Consider the following 23,523-nt stretch of genomic DNA (forward strand, 5'->3'; position numbering starts at 1 on the left):
AATCTTTTGTTAAAGAAATTTCATTATTATTATTATCAATATTATAATTCTGATACATTTTAACTTAACTGAAGTAAAATCTATGGAATACTTTACTTTTATTTAACAATATTGAAAGATAAATCAAAATGATAAACATATTTATTTTCTTTTTAACTTAAACTAAAAAGTAAAATGATTTTAGTAAATATAATATAAATATAATTTTTTAGTACTAAAATTTAATTAGCTAAAATTAATTTACTAAATATATTTTTTTCTCAGCGAAGATTTAGTTATCTAAATAAAATATTAATTATTTCTCAACAATGCTATATTTGCGGCTAAATTTGAATTATCTTTAAAATATAAACTTATTATTTAATTTAAATTATGTCTAAACAAGAAAATTATAAAGCAAAAAAAATAGGAAATATTGCTTATGATAATAAATTAGCACCGCAATTATCTAATTTATCTTTATTAACTAAAGACAAAGAAAAATTAATTCTGGAAAAATTTAAAAATAAAATTAATGAAATTAGAGAAATTAATAATGAAAATACTAATAATGAAGATCTTCATTTACAAATAGCTGTTAATCCTAATGTTACTAAAGAAGAAAGAATTAATATCGCTTCTCAAGTTCATGATATATTAGGTGTATCGCAAAATAAAATACAAAATAAATGTTTTAATGCTAATGCTAATAAAAAAATAGTAGTAGAAGATGATAAAGTAAATAATCTTAACATAATTAAAATAATTGACTATATTGCTCAAAATCCTAGCAATAAAAAATCTAATAAAAATAGTACTTTAGCTGAAAAAAATACTATATTTGTAATAAATGAAGGAAAAGATATTAAAACTTTAGTTAATTATATTAGCTTAGATTCTATAAATAATTATTTTAGCTCTTCTTATAATTCTAATTACTTTTTATCTGATACACCTGAATATATTTCAGTTAGCAGTTATTCGCCAGATGAAGATCCAATTATGCCTGAAGTTTTATATAAAAAGTTATTAGATAGTAATAAAGAAATAATTAACGCAAAATTTACTAATACTATTACTATTCCTGAATCTAAAACAGATGAAATTAAAGATCCAGACTGTCAATCTGGTTATGCTGTTATGTATAATAAAAGCACAGTAAATGAAGCTGTAAGATTAAGAGCAACACAAGAAATTATTTTATATATGTTTAACCAGCTAGAAATTAAAGCAAAAAATGATTTTATGAAAAAAACAGAAATAAATGCAGTAAAAAAATTTATTGGAGAAATATTTGCATTTCCTGTTCCTGATACAAAGCACGATACTGAACTTACAAAAAAATTTGCTTCTGATAAAGAAATGTCTGAATATATAAATGATGCGGCTAGTATGTTGAACGAAGTATATAAAAATGTTGGCTGTATAACTAAAGACAGTAAAGATAAGAAAGTTTTATCTAATCCTATTGCTATGTTGGCGAATTTTAAGCCGCAGCTAAAAGGTTTAAATGAATTTAAAGCTAAAAATCAAAATAGACTAACTACTATTACTAGTTTTACTGCTCCTATTCATTCTGATTATTTATGTGTTTTAAGCGCTCATATGTATTCTAAATATAGACGAGCTGATGATGTTGACGCGCGAAATAGAGCTACAGTTATTAGTAAATACTTTAATAATAATGGAATTCAATCTTTTGTTGTACCAATTGCTACTAATTTCGCTATTAAAAATAATTTTAATTATAGTGATAATGTTCTTTATGATAACGGCGAAAAACAATTAAATATTGGTGAAATTTTATCTAAAAAATTTATTGAATTTAATTATGATATTTTAGATGATAAAACTCGCGCTGAAAATGAAGCTAAAAGTAATATTATATTAAATTACGCTGAAATTGAACGTGAAATTAATATCGACTATATTCTTAAAGAATGTAAGCGAGCAGTTAATAAAATATTAGAATATACTGATATTCTTATTTCAACTAGCAGAAATGGACTTATAACAGATATAGATCATAGAAATTATAATAACTGCGTAGAAGGAATTAAAAAACTGATAGAAGGTTTTAACGAGCTATCTAATAATCCTTATTTAACTACTCATAATAATAATTTTGAAGTAAAAACCGCTCAGGTTGAATTTAAAGGAATGAAAGATAAAATAGCTGAAGTAGAAATTATGTTAAATGATTTAGATGTATACTTAAAAATTAAAAGTAATAATGAATCATCGGAAAAAGAAAATGAAGCTAACAAAAAATTAAGCAATATTATGATTAGAATTAAAACTTTAATCTGCAGAACTGAAGATTATATTAAACGAGCAGATATAATATCTGAACTATGGACGCCTGAAATCGGCCCTATAGATCCAATTATCGCGACTAGAATTTTAACTAATATACCTTTTATTGTAGGCGAATCTAATAAAGTATCTATTGCTTGCTTAGATAGTAGCTATAAAATACGTGATATTAGTGCTATATTATATTCACTGCTTGAAAATATAAATGCTATAGCTACTCCATCTGGCGCTCTTATGAGTGTAACAGAAAACTGCAAAGAAGTAATTAATATACTTTCACCACCTGAATTGCAGTTAAAAATAAATGAATTAGTTCGTGATTTTTGGAAACAAAGCTATAATGCCGATAAACAAAAATCGCTAATTAAATATCGTGAAAATATTATACCAATAGAAAATGCAGTAATGGAGTTAAATAAAAAATGTAATAAAGGTTTAGCAGAAATATATATGCCATGTATTACAATGATTTCTAAATTAATATATAAAACATTAATTACTTATATTAATCATTTATCTGGAATACTTGAATATATTTACTTCTATTCTGAAGATTTAACAGAAGAAGATATAATTAATTTTATTAATTGTATTGTAAAAATTCCATACACAGATGAAAATAGTCTAGATAAAAGAAAAAAATGCCTAAGTAGAATTTTAAACACACAAATATCAGATTCAATTAAACCATTAAAATCTTCTACTTATCTGCTCGAAAATGTCTTTCCCTATGTTTCGTCTGAATATATAAAGAAAAATGAAAAATTAAAACAAAAACTATTAAATTATATTGATACTTTTAATGAAACTCTTAATAAAAATCTGACTAAAGAAAAATTACTTAAACTACATAACTGTTTAATGCCAGGAAATGAACCTTTGACTGATAGAGAAATTACTATAGCAGATATATATAGTTTAGTAGATAGTATCATAATGAATAATGATGAAAAAACTGTATTACGTATTATTCAAGATTTGAGGAGCATTATGGAAGATAATACTAGAAATAATAAATTTAATGTAATTAAAGCATTACATGAAAATATATATAAAACAAATAAAACTATAATTGATAAACATGAAAATATAGATTTATTATTGGATTTACAAAAAATAATTAAAGATAAGAAAAATCCTTTAACTGAAGCTGTTAACTTAGTTAAAGAAGAATTATTAAAACCTGATAATGATTATAAAGAAGATAATGAATAATGTTAATAAATAATATTATATATTTTTTTTTATATTTATTTTTTGCTATTATTTATTTATTTGATTTTATTAATATTAAAATTAAAATATATTAATTGAGCGAAATTAAAATTAAAAAAAAAAATGTCTAATAAATCTAAATATCTTCTTCCGTACCCTAACAGTATTAAAGCTTATATACATGAAGTATATAATCAGACTGAAAAAGATAAATATCTTATTAGCGCATTAGTTTTGATACCTAAGAAAAAATCTGTTGAAATTATTCCTGAAAAATATGAATTATTTTATAAAATATTAGCCTTACATAGTTATTATAAAAATAATAGCAAAAAAACAAATTTTAATCCAGAAGAAGAACTTAAAAATAACTTAAACGTTTTTTTAAAATATTTTACTATACATATTATAGTAGTTAAAGTTTTTGATACAGAAAATCCAAAAAATAGTATTTCTTGCGCCGATAAAGAATATATAGAAGAATTTAAAAAAAATCAATTCAGTAATATTGTAGCTTTTTATAATCTAAACAAAATCTTTTGTAAATTAGGTTTAAAAGTACCAATATACTATTTAGAATTTGATCAAAAATATATTAAAAATTTATGTAGCAAAGACTTAACAGAAAAATTACAAAAAGAGTTTAATAAACAAGAATCTATACTTTCAAAATATATTATTAAAACAGAAAAAGAAAAAGATATATATACTATATTAGGTGAAAATGAATATAAGTTAATAATTAGAAATAAAAATAACGATATAATTTATAACAAAATAGATATAAGTTCAGAAAATTATTATAATTCTTTATTTGGATGTAATAATAATTTATCCTTTATATTAGATTCAATTATTACTACTGATTATAATGATGATTCAATATCTAATTTTATTAGCGATGAATTATTAGAATTATATAAAAGATTAATACATTATAAAGAAATTTATGGAATTTTATTTAGAATGGTTATAGATAATGTGGATTATCTTGAAGTAATTGAAATAGAAAAAGATTTTTTAAATAAAGTTAAAGATATTGTAGCACATATTAGAAATACTTTTAAACAAATAAAATAAAATAAAATAAAATAAAATAAAATAAAATAAAAAATAAATATTTATTTTTTCTGTTTATTTTTAGAAAAATTAAAATTAAAAATAAATATTAACAAAAAAATATTAAATTTTATTATATAATATTTTTTTTTGTTTAATAATTATTTTTAATTTTAATTAGAAAACTTACCTAATAATGATTTAAGATACCAGTTTATAATTTTATCTAGTTCGCTATAAATACGAAGTTTTTTTATTATTTCTTTTATTTTAGTTGAATCTGCATTATTTATAATACTAATTATAATATCTGGATATAAATGTTTATTCATTGTAATATTACCTATTTGCGATATTAACTGTTTTTGAATAAAATGATATGTTTTATGAGTATCAATATTTATATTACCAAGTATTGATTGACGTAAAAACGTTAAATCTTGATAATAATCATTTGTACTAATAATTATATTTGTGTTTATTTCTTCGGTTTTATTAGTAATCATATTATAGTAGGAAATAATGTTATCTTTTCTACCTAAAAGAGTATAAAGTTCGGGGTTTTTATTATCTTCTATAAATTTAGAAGAAATATCATTATTATTATAATAGATTTCACTAAAAATACCTGTAAATTGCTTATTTGTATATACGTCAAAAGTTTTATTAGAAATTTTTAATTTAAATATTGATACTTCTAAATCAATAGTTTTAAAAAATTCATTAAGTTTGCAAAATGTTTTAATATTAAGTTGTTTATTATTACTAAATTTATCGAAATATTCATCAGAACCAACTATAAATAAATTTTCATTTTTTTCTTGAGCAGGTTTTTTAATATTTATAGGAACAATATAAATAGTAAACAATTTTAAAAATTCAATCATAGTTCTTTTACATTCTTCTATTATTTTTATTTCATCATATTTGCTACAATTATTATAATGATCATACATTCCTATTATTTTATAAAAATATTTAAAATTACTTGACATTTTTATGTATTTTACGCGAGGGATAAATACTAAACCTGCTGTTAATTCATCATTTTCGTTTATAAAAGTTTTATTTAAATTACCAAAAATATATGGTGAAATTGGAGGATAATATTCACGATCAGGATCTTCATTGCAACTCATTTTTTTCTGTTAATTTTATTTTTATAATATGAAAATCAAATATATATATAAGTAAATAATTATTTTTTAGCAGTATAAAATATACATATTAATATTAATAATAGAAGATATGTCTTACAGAAATGCTAATAAGGTACATATTAAAAGTTTTATGGCGTCAAAGGGAGCAGAAATGAATAATCATTTAAAACAGTTAAATAATGAATTACAAAATATAACATTAAATCCAGATACTTCATTTGATTATAATACATCTATTATAATGAAAAACTATTATAATTCTATCCAAGCGCATATATATAACTGCATTGAAGATTTTAATAGTAGTATAAACAACTGCATTGAATATTTAACTAACTGGTCTATTTTAAATAATGCTAATGTTACTAGTGCTTTATTGCAAGTTAGCGATTTTAAAATATATATAACAAATTATATAAACGAATTATTTATACTTATTAAAACTGCAGCTGACATAAATATAGACGCTAATATAAATAATGAAAATATAGGTAGTGAGTATAAAAAAATTTGGATAAGTATTTTAAAATCTAATTTTTCTAATTACATGTATAGTAATAAATATTATTCTCTATATTATACTATTAATATAAAAGAAAATTTAGTTTCAATGATTGATATTTTTAATAACATAATCGAGTGTTTAGATAGAAAAGAAATTGATACTTTTCCAATAATTGGTACAAATATCGATGCTAAATTATTAATAGATGAAATAGCTTATAGTTACCCAATAACTACAGAAGCAGAAAAAAATACATATTTTAATTTTATATTTAATAACTATATTATATTATACAATCTTAAAAAAATTTTACAGTATTCAGTTTTTATACCTATCAATGTAAACGAAATGATAGCTAATCTTAGCGGTTTCGTGGAAAATATTAATGAAATTATACAAAATGATAAAAATACTCATCCATCTAAAAAAGATGCAGTTAATGCATTTGCAGGCACTATAAAAAATACAACATAATTTGTTGCCAGCAATTTTCATGACTATTTTATAAATTATTTATCTAATGGTCTAAACTCATCTGAAATAATAACAGATATTGTTGGTGATCTAACTACAGACAATAGCGGCAGATTCGGGCTAGGAATATCAGAAGATAATAAGATTAAAATGTTATTAGGTTTAAAAACAATGATAGAATTTTTACTAGCAAGTACTGCTAATAATAAAAGTTTTTCAAATGAGCCAAATATGCTTAAATCTATATATAATATTATAAACTGTATACCAACAGATGAAAATAATCCATCAATCGTGCTATATAATAGTTTAAATAAATTAATGTAGAAAAAAAATCTTTTCTAGCAAAAAAAAATATTATTTTTTTTTATATTATTATTATTAACCAAGTATTAAACTTCCATTTTTATACATATTATATGGATAACCACTATATTGATTATATGGATCAAAAATAGCTGGCTTTATATTATTATTTTGCATAAATAGCGGGTATTGTTGCTGCTGAAATTGATTAGGATGATTATACATAGAATTAAATATATTTGGCTGCATATTAGTAGGTCCAAATAGATTTTGTTTTAAATAATTATTATAATTAGGATATTGTTGTGGATATTGTTGCTGCATATTATGCTGGAAAATATTATTATTTCCTAATAATTGATGTTGTGGTGATTGCATAAGTAATGGATTAGTTAATAAATTATTATAAGGCGGCATTTGTTGTTGCTGCATATTATTTTGATTAAACATCATTCTGTTGTTATTATATCCATAAATAGGATTTTGCATCATCATATTCATATCTAACTGTTGCTGCTGTGGGAAAATATTACCAAATTTTTTTATATTATTATTATTATATCTGTTATTATTAAAAGGATTATTATTTTGTGTAAATTTATTAATAACATTATTATTATTATTAATTATTTTATTAATTTTATTTAAATGAGTTTCATTTAAATTATTTAAAATATATGACATAATATCATTACTATTAATCTGCTGCTCAATATTACTTGCATGATTTACAATTTCATTACCAATATTACTAGGTCCTTCAAAAATTCTACAATTATTTTTAATATTATTAGAATCATGAGGATTAAGTTTATTATAGTTTTTAATTAAATCTGATAATGATTTAGCTAAATCATTATCTAAAAATGAAATATTAGCTTGTTTAGTTTTAAGCCCACCTTTACTATCTGCAGTTGTTATTAAAGTTCTTGTTACAGGAATTAAAGTTGAATTGGAATCAATATTATTATAATTTTCATTGTTGTCAAATTGTGTTTGATTTTGAGCAGGAAATGTAAAATTGGTAATATTAGAATTCATATATATATTCTTACAATTATTAAATAATTTTATTAACAATTTATTAATTCAAATTTTCACTAAGTTTAACTTAAAATATAAACAGTAAATATATATTTTTTCTGCTTAGCCGACTACCAAGCAGAAAAATTTTATTAAATATACCAATTATAATCTCTATAACCATGTTTATCTACAATTTTCGGCTGATAGACGCTATATTCTTCTGTTTGTTGTAATTTATTATAATTATTATTAACGGAATTTTTTAAATTATAATTAGTATTATGAGCTCTATTTGTATTTTCATTTCTTAGATGCATTTCTTCGCTGTAATTATTAAAATCTGCTGGATATTTATTACCTTTATTTATATTATTATTTATATAGTTATTATTATCAACGTAAATATTATTATATTTTCTATGATTATATAAAAAATCGTTTTCATTTTTTAGTCCATCTAAATGATAATTATTACCTGTATGTTTATTAATTAATCTGTTTTCCAAAATATTATCATTGAATTTATCATAGTTTTTTAACGAGTATTCACCTAAACCATTAGAATCATTATAATTTATTTTCATCACACTCTCTACATTATTAGCAAAATTTCTATCATTTCCGCGGTGCATTTCGGCGCTGTTATAGCGCGAATTATGTATAGCGGCTAAATTACGCGGCGAAAAATGTGTATTATTATTGCAATTATTATATAAATTATTTTTATTTGCGTTATTATATAAGTCGCTAGAATGAACTATATTATTATGTGAATTATTATTTATATTAGCCGCTACATTAGAAACATTTCTATATATATAATTATTATTATATAGATTATTTATATTTTTTGTTAATAAATCTTCTTGATAATTATTATCTTTTTCGCTAGAATTAATAATTATATTATTATTAACGGCAGGTAAGTTAAATATTTCATCTCTGACGTTTATATCATTTTGTATATTTATATAATCATATGGTTTTATATCATTATTTTTTTCTGCAAATTCGACCCCAGAATAAATAAGTTCATTTAAATATTTATTAAAATCTTTTGCTTTATCTATAAAGGTATTGAAAACACTATATAAACTAAAATTACCGCCGCCAGTATTCTCAACTATTGCGTGGCTACTATCATTATGAATCTGTGGGGCAACTCGAGGTTTTGATCTATGAGCTTTAACTTCTTCATTATTTCTGCAAAGTGCATCCATATAATCAATATCAGGTAAAACATCTAAAAGCTCTTCACCAACAAAACTATATGAAACAGTACCATTATCTTGCGGCCTAACAAGTTCTGGTATAATATAATCTATCATCTGTAATTTTTCTGCATCATCTAACATATCTTTATCAAAATACAAATTATGATTTTTAAATATTTTGCCATTATGCTCATTAATATGACTATTTCGTGAAAAATATTCAGATAAATCTACCTTTTTAGATCCAATATAAGGTGTATCATCAAACATATCATTCTTTAAATCTATTTTGCTGTTTTTAATAAGTTTATTAACATAACTAATATGATTAAAATTTTCCATTCATTTAATCTATTTATAAAGTATAAATAATATTTATTTTTTTTGCTTTGATATTATTTAATATATTAAATAAAGCAAAAAATAAATATTATTATTATAATATTAAAGAAAGATAAAATGGTTATAATAAAAAAAGATGATTTATTTTATACTAGCGTAAAAGTAGAAGATTTAAACTATAATGTTATTTTAAATAGTTATATAACAAAAGTTAATAGAGTTAGAGAATTTTTTAAAATAAGAGAAGGCTGTAAAAATTTAGAAACATCTTATAATAATTCAATCAAAAGCAAAAAAATAATAACAGAAGAAGATGTATTTATTTTTTATATTAAGTCGCTAAAAATAATAAATGTATTAGAACGCGCCTATGAAATAGCTTGTTTAAAGCCTCCAGCCGAATTAAAAACAATGAAATATATTTATACTATAACTAATATAACACCAGGTAAAAAAACATGTAAAATAACAGCTGCTAGTGAAGATATATATTATTTTGAGCGCAGTATAATAAATCAACTAGAAGAAATCGAGCGAAAAATATATAAAATATCCGCCAAAATAATATTAACTATATGCAAAAAAAAATTTAATAATACATAAAATATATTATTTATTTCTATTTATTATAAATGATTTAGTTTGTTTAATTTTTTCTCTGTATAAATTATTATTATCTATAGTATATATAGATATTTTTTCTGCTTCTTGGGAAAATTCCAATACATATTTTAAATTTTTATTATTAGTTAGCGAAATTATATTAAAATATTCGCCAATGTTTTTTTTAAATAAAAACTCTATTCTATCTGGATTATTATTTTTATGTTGTATTAGTTTTGACATAACTGAATTATATGCTTCATTGTTAAAAAAAACAGAAAAAGATGTATTTTCTTTTTCTAAATCTTTTACTGAATAGACTAAATCAATATTTGATGAAAAATCAATATCTTTTTTGTATATTTCTTTATTTATATTTTTATACACCGCTAAATAAACATTTTTATTTATACTATTAGAATTTGGAAGCAGAAATGAAAATATTATTCCATTACTTGGAGTGCTACTATTACTGTTTCCAAAATGATTTTTCATTGATGATCTAATGTAATTCCATATTTCTAAATTCATAACAATAATAACTGCCGAATTTTCATTATAAGCATCATATTTATTATTAATTTCGCTATTATTAGATAATAATTTTATTTCATTTAATAGCCATGTATTATTTTCATTTTCGCAACTTAATACTATAGTATAAATATCATTATGTATTTTAATATTATTTATATTATTTTCATCATTAATACAAACCATATTCATTGTATTTGCTTTTAACACTGGCGTTAATGTATTAAATTTAGTATTAACTGTACTTAAAACAAACCAACATGTGCCAGTTTTAATATTATTATTAATAAATGAATTGTTATATATACTTTCAATAATAATAGAAATTTTATCTGTATTATCTCCAAAAAAATTATTATTTATATAATAATTATTCATTGTTATTTTAATTTCATTATATATATAACATTTATCAGAAGTTAAATCAGAAATAACATTATTTGTTAATGATTTAAACTTTATTATTCCATTTTTAAATATATCAATAAAAATTGTATTATTTTCATTTGAACTAATAGATTGAATTATATTTTGGAGTCTATTTTTTTTCTGATTATTAGATGAATTCCATATAAAAATAGGAACTGAATCATTTATATTGAGTAAATATTTATATATTTCTTCTATTTGATGTTTATATTGAAGATCAAAAGGCATTTTATAGAGTAATTAAAATTATTTTTTTAACAAGTTATATTTATTCAAAATAATTTCAGATTGATTTAGAATACTAAATTTTATATAAGCTTTGTATTGCGTTGAACTAAATATTTGGTTTATATCTTCTTTTTTTTTTAATTTAGAGAAAATATATGCAGAAAAATTTAATAAAGATCTAACCTGAATAAAATTTAATTTATTGTTATAATTAATATTTGCTTTAGATAAAGTATAATTAGTTAATTCATTTTTTATATAATTAGCGGTTATATTATTTATATCTAAATTATATCTAATATTATCTATTAAAGTTAGTATATCTTTTTTGTATTTATCCATATAAATTGCTATATTATTTTCCATATTTGTTGACATTAATTCAAAATTTTCTTTACTGTCTATAAATCTAGTACTAAGATTTTCTGTTTTGCTGTTTATAGTTGTAAAAGTTTTTTCAAGATTACTATCTGAAAAAAGTAATATATATTGTAGAAATTCAGTGATTTTCATATAACATAATTCAGTATTTACTGCTTCTTTAATATCTTTATTTAAATTATATATAATATTATTTATAATTATTTTTATATAAGTTTCATTATCATATAAATTTATATCAACTATAGTTGAAAATAGTTGTTTACCAGTATTATTATTTATAGTTAACATTCCGTTTTTTAAATTTACTCCTCTTATAAACTCGCCATTTATATCTATATTTGTATAGTTTTCAGATATAACATTCATTTTATTTAAAGGCAGAATAATAGAAGTATCATCTTCTGAACAATCTATAATAGCATAACTTTTAATTTTATTTAAATTTTCTGTATATTTGTTGTTAAACATACGCATCAATAAAGCATCTAATGGAAATATATTAATAAAAATTTTTAAATTTTTTATTATATTTTTTTTAGTAAATTCTTTATTTAATATAGTTATATTATTTTGTTTTGTTTCTATTATAGTTTTTAGTAATTCTGTTACTGATTTATCCATTTCTTTATAAAAAAAATATTTCAAAATATAATCAACATATTTTTAGTAGAAATAAAACAGAAATTAAAATAAATAGTTAAATTTATAAATAAGTTAATAATAAATTAATTTATATAAAATGTATTATTTTCTGCTATAAAAAATAAATTAGTTAATAATATAATAAAAATACAAAAAAAAAATAAGAACTTATAATTTTAAGAATTATATAAAAATTTTATTATTTTATTATATTAGTAAATTTAATTAAAGATTTATTAAAAGATTTTTAAAATAATAAAACTAAATACTTTGATAGAAATATAATAATTTTTGTAATATATACAAAAAAAACTTGTAATAATTAAATTTAATATATCTGTTAATTTAGCAAAAGTAAAAATAAATAAATTTTTTCTGCTAAATTAGATATTTATCTATTTGATAATAAATATTAAATATTTAAAATTTTTAACAATGAAAATTATAAAGTGTTTTTTAGATTTCTCTTTAAATAATTTAGAATTTTATAGTAATAATATATTAGGTAAAATACTTTATAAAGATCAAGGTAATATTAAAAAATATATATATATTTGTGTTGGTTTTAAAAAAACTAAAAAAAATTACACATATTTTAGTTATTATGATACGTCTTCTAAAGATCAAGAAATTATTAATATAGATTCAGAAATAATTAAGTATAATACAAAAGAAATAACAGAATTAGCATTTAAAGATAATATAAATTTCTTAGATATCAAAAAAGATATTATAGATCAATTTAATAATAATGATTTATTAATATATACATACAGTAAAATAGAAAAATGTGAGAGTGTATACGATTGTTATGAAGATGGTTATTCAATACTTTATGCCGATGATTATTCTAATAAAAAAACTATTAGAATACATCAAGAAAATGATAATAATATATACAATGAAATAAATTATAATAATGTAAATGAAATGGGCTTATTAATATTTAATATAAATAATGAACTATACGATTTAGGAAAAACTATTAAATTATATCAAACAAATGAAGACAAAATATTAAATTGTATAATTTTAGGAAAAAATAAAATATCATCAGAATTACAGAAAAAAGATAAAAATTTTAATTATTCAATTAAATTAGAAACTTTAATTGATAAATTAATTAGAAAACAATATATAAAATATTCATTAGAAGAATTTTATAGTATAAACTCTTTTTCATTTAAATGTAGAAAAGGTAAATGTAGTTATAAAAAATATAATAAACTTTGTAACATTTGCAAAAATAAAAAAAATATAGTCGAATATAAAATCTGCGAAGAATTTATAGATAAATTATAAATAGTATTTTAGATTAGTTAAAAGTTTAGCAAAAATATAAATATTTTTCGCTAATTTAGCGCGCAGCAGTAAAATATAAAAAAAAATAATTAAATTTAAATAAAATATTTTTTTCTGCTAATTTAACGCCGCAAAAAGAAAATAACTAATTAATTTATATAATTTAAATAATAAAGCTAAAAATTAATATTATTTAACTATATTAAATTTATTAATATTTGTAACAAAAAAAATATATAATACATTTATGTAATATATATAATAAAATTATTAATTCTATTAATATTTAGCAAAATTAAATTTATTATTATTAGTATTATTAACATTATTAGTATATGCTTGCTTATTCGGCATAATACTAAATTCTGTAAATTTAGATTTAGTATTTTGCTGTAATTCTTGTTTATCTTGTGCAACATTATTACTTTCATTAATTAAATTATTTGTGGCTTTAATTGTTTTTTCTGTAATTTTATTAAATATATTATCTTTTTCATTATTACTATTTTCACTATCAGTTCCATTTTTAATAGTATGAATTACTTCATTAATTAAATTTGGCGCCATTTCTTGAAATCTGGTAGTAATTAATTTTTTAAGTTCATCATCTTTATTATTATTATTGCTATTATTGCTATTATTGCTATTATATGTTGTATCTACATTATTAGAATTATAATTACAACTTGCTATATTTCTTCCAAATCTATCAAAACTACTACTAAAACTACTATTATTACTAGTGTTTTGCAGATTAAGTTTAGATATTTCTACAAAATTATTTTGATGTTTCATTAAATAATTATTATTAGAATTACCGCTAATATTAGGATTAGAATTAATATTAAATCGCGGCGGATTATTATTAGAAGAATGAATAGAAAAATTATTATTATTTAAATTATTCATTCTTGATCTTTGTTGCTGCTGCTGAATATTAATACCATTATTAGTATTTAATAAATTAAATTTATTAGAATTGGAAGAAATTTCTTGTATATGTTGCTGTGGATTAATAATGTTATTAGCGGCGTTATTATTATATTGTTGAATATTTTGATTTTGATTATTATATGGATTATATTGTTGCTGAATAATAGTATTATATGGATAATTATTACTGTTGTTACTACTGTTATTACTAATATATTGCATATTATTATACATTATTTATTTATTTTTAATAATTTAAATAAATCAAATTTTAACGAAATGTAAAAACAAATCGTTAGTTTATAATATAGAAAAAAACAAATATATATGTTTTTTATGTTATTAAAATAGAAGTATGGATAATAATAGTAGTGATATTAATATTAGTCAGTTAATGAACTCAGAACTAGGTTACAACAGAGAATATATAAATTATGTAAATAATAATAATGAAATCAATAAAACATACTCTACTGCGGCAGTTGCTAATGATAATAGCAGTAATATTTATGATGATGAAGAAGATATTTATGATGATTATAGCAATAATAATAATATGTCTTTACCTGTTGCTGCTACTCGTAATTCAATGAAAATTTTCACTAAAGATTATAATAATTTTTCGCAAATGATTGGAGGCGAAATCGATACCCCTGAAGGAATTAAATATAATTCACGGGTTAATAATTACTCACTACAATTAAATCAACATGATATGTCTAATAAATCTTTAGTTAAATTCAGAGAAGCAACTAATTATATTAAAACTCTTAATCTGCTTAAAGATCATATACTTAATTATCAATTAGAAGAAATAAATAAAATTTCGCAGAATTTAATATATTTAGATTTAAATCAATTAAGTCAAGCTTATGAATATCTCAGAAAAACATTAGCAGATACTGTTTGTTTTTATGCTTCAACAACTTCAGTAACAACTTTAATAGATTATATTGATACTATAGTTTTTGGTAATATTTCTTCTAATCAATCATCTACTATGCAAGTTATTAATACTGTATTTAAAGGAGAAATAACTAATAAATGCTCGGATTTATTTCAGTTAATAGAAAACAATAATTTAAAAATATATCTATCTATTATGTTAGGATATTTCACTGAATTTATATTAAGATATAATAATAGTAACGAAGTAACGCGAAATGTAGTTGTAAATGCCGCGACAAATGCAGTAGATAATTTAACAAATGATATAAGCAGAGAAAATAATACAGTTACTAATATAAATAGAAAAAATAAAGCTATTTCGATTATAAATAGAATAAAATTGTAAAAATATTTATTTTAGCGCGTCTAATAAAGTTTACTTACTTAAAATATTTATTTCTGCTATTAAGCGGATTAATTATTTTTTAATATATTATTTATACGCCTATTTATTTCTGATAATAACTTAATTTAATATATTATTATTATATTATTTATTTTTTTTTTATATAAGAACGCTAAGATTAAATTATTTATTAATCAAGAAAATATTTAAATATATAAATAATTATTTGTTAGTTATTTATAATAATAATTTAAAATCTTTATTGCGAAAAAAATATATATATTTTTTATTATTGCAGTTATAGTTAAAATATAATATATTATAACAATAGTATTTTTTACTTAATTTTGTATAAAATATATATTAGAGAAAAATTAATTTTATAATTAATGTTTGGATGATTTAGTATTTTATATATTATATTTTATTTTATCTATTTACCGATTTGAATTAAATACTTATTAAATTAATAAATTAAAAATGAATTGCTATTTAAATTTTAAAGTTAATAAGATTTTAAATTCCCATTTAAATTGACATTAAAAAAAAATATAATAACTGAAAAAGAATATGATAATAATATAGATTTAGCTTATATTGAATTAATATCTTGTATAAAAACAGAATTAAAAAATATTATAAAAGAAAATAAGTTTTTCAATAGTATTAGTATTAATATTGCGCTAAAATATCTCCATCCAAATTATTTAAATTTTGATGTAAAAAAAATAAAAGTAGAAATAACTGCAATAATAAATAATAATAAAAATGTTACATCTCTAATAGAATTTGAATTACTCAATAAAAATGATCAAAATTTAATTAATAATATATTAACTCGATTTAAAGCATGGATAATTGATGAAAAATTTAAAGTTAATAAAGAAATAAAACAATTTTTAAGAAAATTACTTAGAATTAATAAAATAATTCATTTATATAAATCAACTACTCAAACAAATAAAGATTTATTAATAACTTATTCTTATCACCTTTAAAAAAAAATATTTTAAAACAAAATAAATAAACTTATATTTATTTTTTTGTATTATTTAGCGGCTAAAAAGTAAGTATTTATTCTGCTATCTTATATAATAATATTTGTTTAGCGGTGAGTAAATATTAATGAATTTTATCTTATTTATGTTTTCAAATTTTACTTTATATTATTTAATAATAATTTTTAGTTAATTTTATTATATTAATATTGATATATTAATATTAATTAATGAAATTAAAAAAAAAATGGAAGATTCAGATTTACGTAATGCAATTTATCGCCATGTTACAACATTTAATCTCAATAATGATATTCATGAATTTCATAATATATTTGGTAAACTCTTTCCTTATAATAAAGATCTTCTTGAAGTATTAATAACAAAGCATAAAAATAATTCTAATTATTTCATGAAACAAGATAATAATGAAATTTTTGAATTCAGCAATATATTTAGCAATTTCTTTCCAGGTTCTGATGAATCTATTAAGTTTATATTAAAATTTTTCTTTGATAATTATAGTAAATATCTTATAATAATAAAAAATTCTAATTCTTCTGATGAAATTCGCGCTGAAATAATTAATTATAATAGTAATTTTTTAAAATATCTTATCAATGAATACTATATTTGTACTAAACATTATATAAAATTAAATATTTTATATACTAACGGATTTTATGATATATTTAATAAATATTTTGCTAACAATGATGATATTATTAATAAATTAATAAAAAATTTATTTGATAACTGTCAAGCAATTATTAAAAAAAATAAAAATATTGATAAAATCATTGACACACTCTACGCATTAACAATTACTGATATTAGTTTACATATTAATAAATTTTAATAAAACTCTATGTATTAATGTAAATATATATATATAAATAGTTATTTTGTTTGTTTTAAAGTATTCGTAAAAAAACATAATATTTGATTTTAAGTTATGTTTTATGATATACAGTAATAATTTTAAATTACATTTTATGATTTGTTAGTATTTATACTAATAATGATTGCTCTTTTAATGTAATATATTATTACTGTATATCTTTTTTTATATCACCTTAAATAACAATTAATAAAAAGTCTTTTAATAGTTTTATTCTTACAAAATTATTAATTATTTATTTTTTTATTAAAGAAATGCATTATATATTAGACAAACATGATATTATATCTAATAAAATAATTAAAAGATATATATTAGTCGATGACGATAATACATTTAATACAATTAATGATTTAATTAAAAATAATAAAATAAAAGAATTAAAAAAAATAATTCCTGATTTTCAGCCGCTGAATGTAATAGAAGTACATAAAATTATTATGCGTGATAATTCTAATATTTTAGAATTACAAGGTCAAATACAAATTAAATTAGGTATATTAATACCATTTCAACATCTATATTGGTTTGATTCAACAGGTGTTTATAAAACAACTTATAATTTAAACAAAAGAAAAAGCACTTTATCTGCTTTTTATCCGCATATAGTAGATGTTAGAAACTCAATATCAATATCTCAAATCGGCGGAGCAAATTTTAATATAAGTAATCTTAATGATAATGATGAAAACGAAGATAATATATTTGATAATGATTTAGAATTTGATATAACAGAAGATGAAAAAATCAACGAAGATGAAAAAAAAGCAGAAATAAAACGTATGATTGAATTAGAAAAAACTGAGATGGAGTTAGGTAATAAAAATATTTATGTTAAAATAGATAAAACTCTTATTAGTAATGACTTCAGAATAATACCTACATCTGTAAGCTTACCAGCGGCAGATATAGATCATTATTATATAGTAGATATAAATGATATAAAATCTATATTACTAAAAATGAATATAGACGCTGAAACTATATATGATGCATATATAATCAAATACTGGCCTTTTATGAGTAAAGAATTATATATAAATTGGAGCAAAAATTTCAATATAAAAAATTTCAATATAGAAAATATAATGTATATAACTTCATCTAAAGACGCTATTTATAGCGACTATATAGATTATAACAAAAATAATAAAAACTACGATAAAGATATAAGTGTAATTAATATAAAAAATATAAATACTGAAGTTAAAATGCTTTCTGGTGTTATTTACGACTCAATAGATTTAGATTTGCTATGTAAAAATCTAAATATAGATATTAATAATAATAGCAAAAATTCATATATATTAGCATTTTATTGTTTAATGATGTTAAGTAATAATAATACAATATTAGAAATAAGAAATAATAATATAGCATTACTTAACAATCTTATATATATGTTTAGCGATGCTGACTATTCAACTTTAGGAATATCAATATTTATACTTATTGATAATTGTTATATTCTGCTAAAAATTGACCATGGAGAAAAAATAACTTTTACATTTCGCTATCAAGAAAATAAAAATATACCATCTATTGAAGATTTTAAAAAAAATTTAATTAAAATTATAAATACTTTTTTTAGCGGACTAAATAAAGAAATAAAAGATATATTATACCCTATTATACATGCATGGGATAATAAATTATATAATTTATATATAAAAAAAATTAGTTTAAAATATATAATAAACAAAGAAGAAATATCACGGTATGATTTCTCTGATTTTAATAATTATTTAAATAATGTTATATCAAAATCAGATATAGTTAATATAGATAATAATAATTATTCACACTCTAATACGTTAAATACTCTTAAAAATATACTTATTATGAGTATTAAAACGGGTAATATAGATAATAATATATTAGAAAATTATATAAATAAAAACGAATTAAAAAATGGTTTTATTCTATTTATCAATTCTTCTTATAAATCTTTTATAGAGCAACTACAAATAACATATTGTAAAATAATAACAAAAGGATTAGAAGCAGTAATAGATATTAATAATATTAGTTATGACAATTATAATAACATTATATTATTCATAAAATATATTAAAAATTCTTTTTTAAAATCGCCGTATAAAAGCAAAGTAAAAAATACTATTAATACTACTAATAAACTTTCAATACTAAAATACACTGATCCGGTTTTATATTCATATAATAGCAAAAATAATAAAAATATTGTGCCGTATTCAAAGAGATGTCAACAAGCTCATCAACCTGAAATTTTAACTGAATTAGAATTTAATGAACTAAAGAAAACCGGCGCCAAAGATTTAAAAAATGCTCAAAAATATTTCAACCATACAACTGGTGAAATACTTTATTATTTATGCCCTAAGAAATATCCTTATTTTCTGCCTATAATTGGCAAGCATCCTGAAAACAGATGTCAAGGCTGCTGCCAAAAAACTCCATCAGACACAGGAGCAAAAAAAATGATATTAGATAAATGCTTAGAAACAGGATTTATGTCACTTGCCGAGGCTAAACAAATAAAAAATCTATTTAAGGCGCCAAATGTAAAACATATAATAAATTATAATAAAATCTTCGAAACTGGACGAATATATAAATTACCAGAGACAATAGCTACAAAGTTAAATAAATTTGCATATCCTAATGTTTTCAGAGTTCTTGCTGTAGAAACATTATTACATGGTTTAGATGTTAAAGAATATTACTGTATAGCAACAGCGCTTGGTATAATAAACCACAGAGAATATTTCGAAGAAGCAAAAGAAAAAATAAGAAAAATTCCTGATATAAGTATAAATATTATGTTTGCTGAAACTTTGTCAAATACAAAAAATGAAAAAAATATATATAATATATTAGATAATTTAGCTGATCTTATAATAGACAACAATAAAGAAGCATCTATGTATTTAATAAAAAATGGTATATTACCTAAACAAATAATATTAAAAATATTTAGAATAACACATAACATTAATGTAATATATATAATACCACCAGATGTAACATTTCATGATATTGAATCTTATGTTAATTTAATGAATAATAGTTTAAATAATAAATATGTTATAATATTAATTAAAAAGCAAAACGAGTTAAATGAGAAAAAACAAGCAGGCTTAGTATTTTACTCAGGAAAAGATGTTAGAAAAGGTTCTATATTTCTGCAAAAAGTATTTAACGCTGATGATAAAATAATAACACATTTTAATAAAATAATGAATGAACCAGATGTAAATGCATCAATACAAAGCAATTATATAACTGCTTTAATGCTACACAATATGGGTTATATTATTAAAAATATATATGTTGATAGTAACTGTTTTTGCTTTGGTGTAAATATCGGATTTTATTTTCCTGTTGTGTTGTATAAATTCGAGCCAATGTTTAATAAGATTTATGCTATTCCAACTGAAAATGAGTTACCTACTATAAATACTATGATAAAATTTATAGAGGAGTTTAATAAAAAACAGAAAAATGATAAATTTAAAATAATACCAACTAATTGGGTGTCATCATCTGCTAATAAAAAAGATAGATTTGGACTATATTTATCTACTAATTTAATTTGGTTTTTTAAAGGCACCTATAATAGCGACAATATATATGATTCGTTAGAGCAAAAAATAAATTATAAAACATTAGATAACATAAAAAAAATTCTAACATATGATATTAAAACAAAGAACGAAAATGTAGATAGTTTATCTAATATATTATTTTTAGAAGATAAATTTGAGTATATTGTATCAAAAAACATAAAAAATAAATATAGAGATAATAAAATAAGATCAAATATAGATAAAATTATAAATGAAAAAGATAAAAATAATATACTGCAGAAAATAATATTAATATGTGATAATCAAGAAGATACAGCTATTATAATTGAACTAGAAAAGATAAAAAAATTAAATAGCGCTGCGTTAGAAAATATTGTATTTAATTTTGATATGAAATATGCTTTTTCTTTGTTTGAATCAATGACTTTATCTGAAAGAAAAGCAGAAATAAAAAAGATAATAAAAGATGATATTGTAGTATTAAATGATTTAAATGATAAAAATACCGCTAAAAACAAAAATATAACAAAAAAACTATATATAAATAATAAAGAATATGAATATTTGCTAGATAAAACAGCGTTGAATATTATTAAATATCATTACAATAAAAAATATTTCGCTAGATATATATCAAAAAATTCGCTAGAAAAAATGATAGTAACACATATTTTAAATTATGAGAATAAAGTGCATATTTCGCTAACAAACTTTGAAGCTTATCAACATCAGCCGCCAAAATAAATATAATCTATCACAATAGTAGATAAAACACTTTCTACTATAGCAGATATATAGTCATTTTCAAGATATATATAATTTTTATTTATAAAATGTATAAAAACAATTACTACAATAAACATAAATGTTTTTATTAACCACCACCTAATATCCATTTATTCTTTAATATATAGTTAAAAATCTAAAAATCATTTTTACCATATTCTTTATACTGCTTAAAATGATCTATCTGCAGTTTATTATTGGAAGTGTCAAATAAATTTTCTTTAAAATAAGTTAATTTATTATTTATTTCTTTTTCTAGCGGCAAAATAAGATTATTAAGTATAATATTTTTTAAAATATCTGCATTAATTTTTTCTACATTAACATCTGCGCAAATTTTAAACTCATTAGGATTTTCTTTACTAAATAACACTAATGTATTATAGTTATCACGCATAAAAGTTACAAACATATTCTTTACAAAATCTTCTATCACATTACATTGTATTAAATCATATTTACTATAATTATAATTTATTTTTTCTTCTTGACAGGAAATTTCCATAGAGTTTATATAATCTTTAAAATATTTAATACTTTCTATTAATATTTGTTTAGGCTGATATGGACCAAATGTAGTTAATGTGACTATATGATCAAAATGTTCTTTATCATTTATTTGGTTTATTTCGCTAAATTTTTTTGTTTTATTAAATAAACATGTATATGAATTACCATATATTGCTTTATTAAAACAAGAGGTATAATAATATATTGTATTATCAGAATTAATTAAAGTTTTATTTATTTTATTAGTATCACCCATTCTTATAGTATGTATTTTAATTTCATTTATTACAATAGCAGTATTATGAAGCATTCTATGTAATACAATTCCTTTAGGTATTATATCTTTATACCGCTCATATTTTTTTTCTTTGTTTTTTAATATTATATCATCGCTCATAAGTAATATTGTTTCTGTGTTAGATTTATTATAAACATTAATATAAAAATTTAGTTCGCTGAGATCTATATCTAAATTATCAGGAATACATAAAGGTATATTAGATACTTGAATACAAAGTTCTATATAATTTAAATTATTATCACGAACTTTAGGTGGTGTAGATAATAATACTAAAGAAGGATCAAAAATTAAACATGATTTATATATAAACTGATGAATAATATCTTTTAAAATAGCATGTATGTAATGAGTGCAGTCTTTTAATCTAAAAAGTAAAATATTATTTTTCATAGGATTTATATTCTGCTCAGGAAATGATTTTTTTTTTATTTCTGTTATTTCTATTTTTGATGCAAGATTTTTTACAGAATCAAGACTAAGTACAGAATAAGTATTATCGTTATTATTTTTTTT

The 23,523-nt window shown here is 19.9% G+C and overlaps 2 protein-coding genes across 11 annotated transcripts in view; one reads left to right on the plus strand and one right to left on the minus strand.

Annotated features, from left to right (window-relative positions):
- Positions 1-23,523, plus strand: part of LOC149876388 (uncharacterized) — a 471,199-nt gene that overhangs the window by 307,749 nt on the left and 139,927 nt on the right. The gene's annotated exons all lie outside the window — the stretch shown is intronic.
- Positions 1-23,523, minus strand: part of LOC149876398 (uncharacterized) — a 209,502-nt gene that overhangs the window by 31,095 nt on the left and 154,884 nt on the right. The window contains exons 3-4 of one of the 3 annotated variants that reach the window (XM_090075413.1): positions 15,218-15,304; positions 2,923-3,034 (exon numbers count right to left, since the gene is read on the minus strand). In XM_090075413.1, the coding sequence (XP_089931539.1) occupies positions 15,238-15,304 (67 nt within the window). In that variant the 3' untranslated portion in view covers positions 2,923-3,034; positions 15,218-15,237. Of the gene's footprint in view, positions 1-2,922; positions 3,035-15,217; positions 15,305-23,523 lie in introns of those variants that run through there. The other 2 variants (XM_090075414.1, XR_016448735.1) reach the window with 2 other exon arrangements.

This window comes from Hydra viridissima, unplaced genomic scaffold, assembly GCF_058129835.1.
Source record: "Hydra viridissima isolate aposymbiotic clone 2 unplaced genomic scaffold, HvirCarnegie_v1 scaffold_21, whole genome shotgun sequence".
Classification (NCBI taxonomy): Eukaryota; Metazoa; Cnidaria; class Hydrozoa; order Anthoathecata; family Hydridae; genus Hydra; species Hydra viridissima.